The 11,080-nt window shown below is 38.3% G+C and overlaps 1 protein-coding gene across 1 annotated transcript; it reads right to left on the bottom strand.

Annotated features, from left to right (window-relative positions):
• Nucleotides 1-4,918: 4,918 nt before the first annotated feature.
• On the bottom strand, nucleotides 4,919-6,638 carry LOC149152522 (serine/threonine-protein kinase UCN-like). The gene is made up of 2 exons (XM_089439942.1): nucleotides 6,217-6,638; nucleotides 4,919-6,100 (listed from the first exon to the last, which is right to left on the bottom strand). The coding sequence occupies exons 1-2, from the start codon at nucleotides 6,627-6,629 to the stop codon at nucleotides 5,221-5,223; spliced, it is 1,293 nt and encodes a 430-aa protein (XP_089296068.1). The 5' UTR covers nucleotides 6,630-6,638; the 3' UTR covers nucleotides 4,919-5,220.
• Nucleotides 6,639-11,080: the final 4,442 nt, after the last annotated feature.

Genomic DNA, 11,080 nt, shown 5'->3' with positions numbered 1-11,080 from the left:
TATCAATTATAGAACAAATGCACTCAAAAGAATAAAACTCCTTTCCACCAAATGGCTTGGTTATAACACAGGTCAATAGCCTACTAGTGGTTATGTTTGACTACCTCAACTCTTAACTAGAGTTACAACATATAATATTCTACTGTCGTTTTCATAACATTCATGTGGCTAAGCCCTTTTTCATGAATAATGATGGATGACGTGCCATCCACTTGAATTATGGTGGTGAAAATTAGAACGTTGACTTCTGAGTGGCATAACTTGCACATACAACTCTGATTGACATGATTCTTATGCCATTTTAAAGGTCTATGTGTGTAAAATAAGATATAAAGGTGTAGGGCTAAATGTTATGCAACCAGCTCACAAAATAAAGAACAGATAGATCAGCGACTTAAAAATAAGCCTCTTCGGGGGGAAAACCTCCTTTACATTACACAAGTGAACAATTCTTCCATTATTCAAATGGAAAAACCTCCTTTGTATATATAGGAGAATAAGGAGTCACAATATAATCAAATTCGACATAACAATAATAATATAAGGGCACAACAATAACAATGGACCTGAGCATGGATTATGGATTCTTGATGAGTCGAGGATGTGGCTGATGTTAGAGAAGCAGTTGATGGAGACATGAGATTGTTCACTCTCATGGGTTGGGCGTGATGGTTGGATTAGCTACCCAACTAGTTCAGACATGGGGTCGCAAAGTGTACAGAGATGTGTTGACATTATGCTGGAGTATCATGACATGAGTTCACATGATGATTGTTGAGATGACTACTACATGATGGAGATGAAGCTTTATATATGTTGCAGTGATGTTTGCCTTATATGGGTAAGTCTACATCATGGTCGATATTGATCTTGGTGGAGAGCTACCAAGATGGCATGTTGTCGCGGATGACAACGATCTCAGGTGGAGGAGGATGTAAGGCCCTCGTGACTCGGCAGGCACGCGACGGGCGGGCGCCCCTTCACACGACGGGCGGACACCTCTTTGCACGACAGATGAGCGGTGGGCACGACCCGGGTAGGCACGCACGACGGGCGGGCGCCCTTGCACGATGAGCGGGCACCCCGTGCACGACGAGCGGGTAGAGTCACCCGGCGAGCGGGCGTGGTCACCCGGCGAGCGGGCACGGCCACCCGGCAGACAGTGCGACGAACGGGCGGAGTCACCCGACGAGCGGGCGCGGTCACCCGACGAACGGGTGCAGTCACCCGGCGGACAGTGCGACGAACGGGCGGAGTCACCGGGCGAGCGGGCGCGGTCACCCGACGAGCGGGCTCGGTCACCCGACGAGCGGGTGCGGTCACCCGGCGGACAGTTCAACGAACGGGCGGAGTCACCCGGCGAGCGGGCGGAGTCACCCGGCGAGTGGGCGCGGTCACCCGGCGAGCGGGCGGAGTCACCCGGCGAGCGGGCGCGGTCACCCGGCGAGCGGGCGCGGTGCGACGAACAGCCGAGCCACTTGCGACGAAAAATTGCAGCAATGCGACATAAGGGAGCATCACTTAAAATAAAACTAAGTGTGAAACCCGATTTATATGCGGTGCTCAAGAAGCTAGGACAACTCGTGTTTAAGGCATAATTGGGCGCTGAGCAAAGGTTATGGGGGTCGGCCTTAAGGCTAGACACCCCTCCTAAACCGCACGCAGAGTGTGTATAAATACAGTGAGACTTGAGCTCATTTGAACCATCGAAGTTCATCAACAAGCACTTCGCATCTCTACATCAAGCAAGGGGTAAAAGGAAGGCGCAGAAGTGCGCATACCTCATGCGCTGAAGGGTAAAGTGCGCAGTTTTACCGGGAGCTGATTGTAGGTCGACAGTACACGGTTTTAAGGCAGTTTTGTGCAGAACTGAGAGGAGGAGTTCTTGGTGTCTCGGGTGAGCACCCTCCTACCGTAGAGGTTGGCACATGGTTGTAAAAGGTTGTCTTGCCTTGTTGTAAATAATTCTAAGTGTTGACTTGGATTTTGCCAAGTACACTTGTATGATGTATTATTGAAGAATTGTCATAATATATTGTTATCGGGCAGACTTGTTCGGGAGTTGCCCCTCCCTTTATACTTGTGTGCAATTGTTATTGTCTTGGTTAATTGCATATTGGATAATGAATGAGTATGGGCTTCATTAAGTATAAAGGTTAATGCATTTTACTTGGTTGCGAAACACAAACTAAGTATGTTAATGTGGAAAGGCGTAGTCCATGTGCACAAGTATTGTTAAAAAGAAAGTGCACGGTGGTGCCGCACCTCGTTGGACACGGTTGGAAGACTACCGTAGGCCTGGGGGCGTGACATGATTGGCCTTGAGAATGGCGAGGCGGATGACGATCCTGTAGTCAAAAGAGCAGTCGTGCATATCAGAGTACCTATACTGAGCACAAAAAAAGGTCACCACAACAAAACTTAAAGCCCGTCAACCCCAACCACCTTTTGCACGCAAAATACCTCTTCTTACTCTTCTTCGGTTGTTCCTCCTCGTCCTGTTCATGTTTCTCCACCTCCTGTTCTGTCGATCTGGATGGGGCGATGCCAATGCCCGTCTCCACTACTGCTACTGCTTCCACCATCGGGGCATCGCTACTTGAGGGCATCAACGCCGCGGGAAGCGAAATCGATGGGTGCTTCGCATTCAGCTGCTCTGGGGTTTCAAGTGAGAAGAAAAAGAAGGTCGTTTGGCGTTAAGCTCTCTGTAGCACTTGGATCACAAGTTCATGGTGGTTGCGCTCCCGAAGAAGCCGCAGTTGTTCAAGCAGTGAATGGGCTCTTTCGGCACTTGTCTCCCACTCCCTTCCTCTTGTATTTTTGAGCTCTCCTGTGACGCCATTTTCCAGATGTTGCTATTGTAAGCCTAAGTCCGAAGGCGCAGAAAAGCAAAAGAAAAACCTTGAGATAACTATTGCCAAACCGAGCCAGCCCTGCCCTCAACCCTCCTCCTGCGCGGGTGATTTCACCAGACAGGCCCCAAGCAGAAGAAGAAGAATCGCAGAAAAAAAGCCTAACATATTTTTTTCAAGCTCTCCGCCCATAAGTGAAATGTCCACCATTCTGCCCACCCGTAACCGAAGACCATGACGAGTTTCGCCCGTAACTGAAGACCATGGCTAATACAGTTAAACACATGTCAATGAAGTGGAATAGTTCTACCTGTCATCGATTTGTCTCATCGGCCTGATAGGCAAGAGACAATTGTCAAAATACAGTGAAAATGGTAGATGAAATTTGAAGGTGCACAGATTCAAAAGAAAGCCTATCGGTCTAATAATAAATCAATTTTTTTGGGGCTACGTCACTTTTAAGTTTTAAATTTTGACGGAAAAAACACCGTTAAAATAGTGACATTTTTGCTTACTAAATTTTAAATTAGTAATTTGAAATCATGAAAAATCAATAATGTTTTTTTTTTTTTTAAATTAAACTTTAACCAACATTAACTTGAATATTAAATATATTTAAATTTATTCATAACAATTAAATTAAATAAATAATTTTAATTTTAAATATATTTGAATTTACCAAAAACAATAAATTATATTTATACTTAAAAAAGAAATCTTTAACACAAACTTGAGCAATGCTAAAGATCTGTCTCTAATAAATTATATTTATACTTAAAAAAGAAATCTTTAACACAAACTTGAGCAATGCTAAAGATCTGTCTCTAATAGCTACCACCAACACATAAGGGTATTGAATGGTATTGAATTAGTAGAAAGCCAAACATCAAAGCGGAGGATAGAGAAAACTCACAATGCAAAAGGTCGATATGTTAAGAGAACTTATGTTTGTGAGAGTTTGGATCAAAGAAGGTAACTTCCTACATACACTTGGAAATGAAATAGCGATGATAACAATGGATTCCAAATCAGAATTAACAAAAAAAAATTCAGAAAAAAAAAAAAAGAGCCCACAAAAAATTAAGTGATTTTTCTCGCACTTAATTTTAGATAATTTTTTTAATTTTCCTTTATATTGGGATTATATGACCCAGTACTTTCACTATCTACCAAATGTAATTTTAATCATAATTTCAAATTAAATAAAACTAAGATTTTTTCTTCGGAAAAAAACACAAACTTAGTCAACCTTATCCAAATAAAAGAGAACTCGTGAACATTGAAGCAAATAAAATACATGCATGTCATATATCCAGGTTGACTTTATTTATTAAAAGTTTGAGGATTGTGGATAAAGTTGATTAATAATTACTTTGTAAATTAAATTAATGGGTATTGGAACGTAAATTCATGGTTTAAGGAAAGTTAAAATGTTTTATGTATTTATTTATTTTGAAACTTAATTATTATTATTTAAATATATAAATTAATTTAAAATTCCAAAAATTGTAAAATATTTAATTTATACCAATTGAATTACTTAAATATATCATTTAAATTAATATAAAATATAAAACATTTAAAACCTAACTTCATACAACCTTTAATGCTGGACGATGAGTCGTTGCAGTGGCTAATCAACAATATATTTCATGGATAATTCATCCTGTGAACAGTTTCACATGTATCTGTCTCAATTTATTTTAAACAGACATGCAGTTTAGATGGTTAACTTCTGATTGCACATAATGTTTTTGTGAAAGTGAAAGATTTTATGTAACATTTTTGTTAAAGAGAAAGCGTAAATGATTGACATTATGGTTTATTTATTTGGAGTTTTTAATTTTATTTGCGTATATTTTTGGGTAGATTTTATGTGATATGAAAATGATTTGAAAATAGAAAGTTATTTTGGATAGATTTTGTGTGATATGAATTAGAATGGCGTAATATATACCATTTTAATATCATAAAAATTATTTAAAAAAAATAAAAATCATCCAATTTCCCAAAAAAATATCAACAAAATTGAAAAAACAAAATAAAATAAAATAGTTAAACTACACCTATAGTATTTTTAAGGTAAACCAAACGTACACCATCATTTTGCGCGCAAAGCGCAAAAGTCAAAATTCGATGAAAATTCAAACATTTACATTGATATCCGCAACACTCCAAACGAGCGATTAGCCTTGATGAGCGTGAACTTTTCTCAACTGGAAACATTTCACTGTACAGATCAGATCTTGCTGCTCTGTCTCTCTGCTAACAGTTAGAGTGACAATACTTTACATTGTACCAAAGGCAATCTCCTTCTTTACAATTTTTTTCAGATACAAAGCAAAGAAATTTTGCCATTTCGATTATACTAAAATACTCCATATGCATTGCCCTCTTTGGCTCTTGACAATCTCTCCACCCAATTCTGGGGAGCGTCCTCTGTGGAATCCTCCTCCTCCGATCTGCTGCTGTGCTTGTGACTGTTGAACCTAAAGGCGAATTTTGTGTCTAGGTTTTCGACACATTCTTCAATGTCGACGCCCTCCATCGCCTTCATGTCGTCGAGGGAAAAGAGAGAGGGGACAAAGGGAGGCCTGGACAAGCTGTGAATGGCGTCCCAGTTGAGTCCCCTGAAGAAAGCATGGCTTTTTATGTTGTGAACTCCGTGGCAGAACCCCAATCTCTTCTTTGGTTCCTTCTCCAGCAATCTGAGAATGAGGTCCCGTAATGGCGTCCAGGGACCCGCAAATTGGGGTTTCTTGACGAGGATGTTGTAGAAAGTTTCCTTCCTGGTGCTCCCCTTAAAGGGCGTGTAGCCGTAGAGCATTTCGTAGAGAAGAATCCCCAGCGCCCACCAGTCCACTGCGAATTCGTGCCCCGTCCCGCTCACCATCTCGGGAGATACGTATTCGTCCGTGCCAGCGAACGAATTCAGCCTCCCGGGAGCGGTGGCACAAGGATTTATGGCAGGAGACAGCTGAGCCGAGCCAGACTTCGACTTCTTGAAGTAAGACACAAAGGAGTTCATATGACCGAGGCCCAGGACGCGCCTGGGCTGCACAGAGGATCTTCCTTGCGGGTCGGTGAACTGTTTGCAGGGGGTGTCCAGACAGGTGGAGAGATCGAAATCGGTGAGCATGACATGGCCGCTGCCCTGTATCAGCACGTTCTCGGGCTTCAGATCTCTGTACACGATCCCCAGGCTGTGCAGATGCTCCAGTGCCAATACAATCTCCGCTGCATAGAACCTACAAATCCCAATTCACAAACGTCAAGACAAAGCCACATAATTTAATTTCAGTAACGCTCAGTGAGCCATATTCAAATCCAAAAACAGGGTCGGAGCAAAGTATGATTAACATACCGAATTATGGACTCGGAAAATGTCTTTTCAGTCTGCCTGCGTCTCAGACCGTTAAGATCCCCGCCGGGGCAGTAGTCTATGAGGCAGGCCATGATTTTTTCTGTCTCAACATGCCCGAACAAGGTAGGCAGAAAAGGATGGTCGAGGCGGGAGAGTATATTCCTCTCAATTTGCGCCCGCCTAAAACCATCTTCGCCCTTTCTGGCTATGGCAGCCTTGCTCGTGGCTTTCAATGCCAGAGGCCTGTCGCTGCCTTCTCTCCTGACCATGAGCACGGTGCCCATCGCCCCCTTCCCAACTATCTTCATAGCTTTGAGCTCTTTCATCGTCGACTCCATTAATGTCTCATTCCCCAAACTCATCTCACCCGCATATGATATGTGGCCCCAAAGCTTATAAGTAAGCTCGCACATCTGGGATGCTTGCAATATCTCAACACTACCATATACGCGGAGGAGATGAATTTAATTTATCGGGTCATATGTGAAATATGATTGATGATGAAATGCACTTCAGCAAGTGGGCATCACGTGGACAAGTGTTAGGGCTCTCTAATGGCCACCAGGCCGGGAATGTGACGGCTTACAGGACCCTTTTTTTTCTTTGGAACATAGAAGATACGTGTTATTTTACCTACAGCGGGAATGGTATATATCATTCAAATCACCATTCACCTAGGTTTATAGTGGCAGCCAGTTGGATTTGATCCTGGGCCTGCCCAGGATAACTCTCACCAGTTACCGATTGTCCTAGTGTTAAAAAAAAAAAATCACCATTCACCTTGGTATGTAGCTCGTTTGTGTTTTTCCGTGTTAATTAAAGATTATTTTTAATCTTTTTCAGAGTTTTATATTAACTATTTTCTATTTTAACAATAAACTTTGAACTTATAGTATTTATTAATTTGTTTTTTAATTTTGTATTTATTAATATAAATTATAATGTTTAATTGTAAAAATTAAATATTTATTTTAACATGTAGATTTTCCACCGCAACAATTTCACGTTCATTACATATTTACTTTTTAATATTATTAAAATAATATTTTTAAAATATTTTAGTGATTATAACTCAGGGTCTTATTGTAGTTTTTGCACAATACAATGTCATCACGTGAATACTATATTATAGATTGTATGTCATATTTTGTGGATATAATTGCAATATTTATGTCATGATTATTAGATTTTTTTAGATAATTGTGTAGTGATTTTTATTTTTAATCTAGCTAGGAAAACCACCTAATACTAAAATCTTTGAAAATGACTTATACTCAGGTAATGAGACAATGTCAAGCAAGATTGTAGTTTTTTGTTATTTAAAACATGTTTTTGAATGTCTAAATGGATTTAATGCCTAAAAAACTCTTGGATCACTCTAATCTTGCAGAGTAAACAACTTAAATTCAAAACTTTTAAAAATCTTAGTCCAATTTATGTGTTTCTCATCACTTTCACAATTAGAAGTAAAAATATAAATGTTACCCAAAATTTAAGCAAGTTCTTGTGGGTGAGTAGGCAATTGATTTCTCCACTTTAGATATTAATTTGCATGTTGACCACTATTAACTTAATCTTGGCTAATACAAAGTATAATTTTTAACATTAAAAAATAAATAAAGAGTAATACAAGTTATAATATCTAACATTGAAAAATAAATAAAGAGTACACTCTATTAGCAACTTTCTTCATCGTAATTAACACACGTCCATTTTAGATTTCCAATAAATAAAGAGTACAATCTATTAGCAACTTTCTTCATCGTGATTAACACAGGTCCATTTTAGATTTCCAGTGTTTGTGCCAATTTTTATAAAAACATAGTTTCCAATTAATTAATAATTTAATTTTAATTAAAACAGTCTCATATAAAATGAAAATAGACGAAACCATTAAATTAAGCATCTAAAAGAGAAAACTACATAAAAATAAGAATAAAAATAAATTAAGATGTTTCGAAATTTATATTAATAAATTAAAAATTTAAGTGATTTTTTTAATATATTTGATATACTCTAATGGGGTGAGCGAACCAAGAAGTATGGGGTGGTGGTGGACGTTAGCCACCCATATGGGCTTGATGGCATTTAATGACCCAGTGTCGTGTTAGCCACCCATATGGGCTTGATGGCATTTAATGACCCAGTGTCGTGGTAGCAGCCATACATGCAAAAGTGTGTGAAGGCATATGTAAAGTGTGAATGCATTGATCTATTTAATGGTGTTTTAGTTTTGATGGAGAGTCTAGCGTCCTTGTATTTTGCTCATTTTGTTAGTTAGTGGTAGGTTTTGTAGTCTCGTACAGGACAATTTATAGTGAGAACCTGGTGTATTAACAGAGTATTCATGGTGGTGCATTTGGGAAGTGGTAGCTAGTATGTGTTTGCGGGGGCAACTGGTGACATGATTTGTAGTCACAGATGGGGAGAGCGATCCTAGGATAATAACCTGCAGGCGAGTTTCTTTAGCACACTTCACCAGGTGGCTATCGTGTGACGACCGTGGCATCTCGATGGTGTATGAACACTTTGGGTGCTCGGACTCTCCCCGCTAGCATCAAGGTAACTCTACAAGAACATTCCCTGTCTTCAATTCAAATCTGGATAGTGGTGGTGGCATTGTGTTGGCAAGTTGTTTCTAGGCCGAGGTTTTGACAAGCAGGAGTTGGGTGGGTGGTGGTGGTGTGAGGACTCTGATGTGGAGGTTATAAGAGGTGGCATGGGTAATTCCACCATGTGAAGCTCTTGGCCTGCCCCGCTTCACTCATTAGTATATGTTGTCAAGCTCCCTTGGCCTCTTTTGGGACGAGGCGAAAAGGGGTCATCTTGGGAGTGTTGGGTCATGAGCTGGTTGGTTTCATTTATGTGCTATGGTGTTTGGAGGTGTTGAGTGCCGTGGTTATGGGGGACAAAGCTTTGGCTAGGCAACCCTCTTGGGAACTAAGTCATGCTCTGTTAGAGATTTCGTGTGAGGAGAGGAGTAGGTTAGCGGGGCCAACTTGACAACCATGTTGGTGGGGAGCATGGCCTTAGGGAAGTCATGGACCTCGACCACAAGGTGTTTCCAGGTTCTGTTGAGTTGTTATCTCCCCTTGACCATTTCGAGGGGTAGTTAATGCAAATAATTACCCAGCTGGAGTGACACAGTGATGATAGACATGAGGATAGGAACATTGTCATAGAATTCATGGATGTGTTGTAGACTAATCAATTGAGGACGATCGACAATTTGGATACAGTTGTTCGAAGAAAAAAAAGAGTTATGGAAAAACTGCTTGTCTACTCCACATGGAAACTCATGTCCATTGCTCATTCAACCCACCCTCCTTGCATGGTAAGGGTAATGTGCTCCTGTTCATTCCATAGATCATGGATGATAATCAAATGTTTCTTGGTATGAACATAGATCATGGATGATAATCAAATGTTTCTTGGTGTTATCAATTTACTGGTCATAATGGTGTCTTGCTCTTTTCATGTTTCCATTGTATTGAGATTTTGAAATATGTTTTAGTTTCTTTCTCCTAAACAATAAATATGATAGGAGTAAAAAACCTTTTCCTAAATTAATAAAAACATTTAGACTATATATATGAATTAAATATATCATTTGTAAAAAATAAATTTAATGTAAAAAAAAATATTTATTTTTGTAAACCACTCAAAATAAATTTAATTGACAAGATTACTTATATTTATATTAATATATATTATTATAATAATTCTAGAAATGTAGTTCACTCAATAAAAACATATTATGAAGGTTTTAATTTTATCTTTAAAATTTACTCATATTCATGTTAAAAGTAGAATGGTATATATAGTGATTATGTTTTAATGGATTTAGAATATAGACACCACCAAAAAACAATTAGAACAAACATTATTTAATTTTTAAAGTTGTTTTATAAATTTCACATAAATATGTTATATATAATCCCCCCCAAAAAAAAAACGTGAAAATAATGTATTATGTTTCAAAAGATCTAGATTCAAACACACCTCATGCAAACCATGCACGTTTTTTTGGCAGTGGTTGGTCTAACAAGGGCAAAGCCTTCTCTTCTTTGGAATATTGAAGTAATAGGGGCAAAACCTTGTCTTCTTTGGAATATTGAAGTAATAGGCTATTCACTACGTACATGTGTAAAGTCTAAGAGAATTTTTATGATTGGTGTTATAAAGGTCGTCATTAAAGTGAGCAGGGTATGAAAGTGAATAGGGTATAATTTTTTAGATTATTAATGTTGATATTTTATTAAATATTATAAATTTATTTTACAAATAAAAAAATTAACTTTATTATATAATTTTATGAATAATTTTAATTTTTTTTATTTTTTTTTGTCGTATATATTTTTATTAATTTTTTTTTTTTTCTAAAAGCTAAACTCAATTCTATAATACTTTAATCATTTTAATATACATAATAATTTAGTATATTTTTTTATTAATTTTGTTTTTTCAAAAGTTAAATGAAGAATGTTTTTACCAAAAGTTAGAACAAAGTGAAAACGAGGAATGTTGGAATGATGATAGAAAAGAATGTTGGAATTTCGATTTATAAAGTGATATTTGAACATCCGGATGGATAATTTATTTATATTTTTTTTATTTAACTTTTAATTCAAATTATCAAACTTCCCTAATTATTAAATTTAAGTGAAGGTTAGGTCCTGTCCCTTGCATTAATGAAACTATATTTCCAGAAATATTTGTTGCGAAAATAAAATTGTAGTGCCTTCCTTTTCGTACATACAGATGCAGATGCAGATGCAGACGAAGAACATACTGAAACCACAATATACATAAGGAGAGGACATTCTCCCTACGAGATTGGCCATTTTAGCTTGGCGGAGGTTTT

The sequence above is a fragment of the Pinus tabuliformis genome, chromosome 9, assembly GCF_031772625.1.
Source record: "Pinus tabuliformis cultivar Carrire ecotype Pingquan chromosome 9, CPIR1, whole genome shotgun sequence".
Lineage (NCBI taxonomy): Eukaryota > Viridiplantae > Streptophyta > Pinopsida > Pinales > Pinaceae > Pinus > Pinus tabuliformis.
Note: the sequence above shows the minus strand (reverse complement) of the source record. Positions and strands in the feature narration are given on the sequence as shown.

Bases quoted from the DNA above. Each gene is read 5' to 3' on its own strand.
- LOC149152522 (XM_089439942.1), bottom strand. From the start codon at position 6,629: ATGTGCGAGCTTACTTATAAGCTTTGGGGCCACATATCATATGCGGGT. The intron at 6,101-6,216 runs GTATGTTAATCA...TGGGATTTGTAG, and splicing joins TTTTCCGAGTCCATAATTCG to GTTCTATGCAGCGGAGATTG.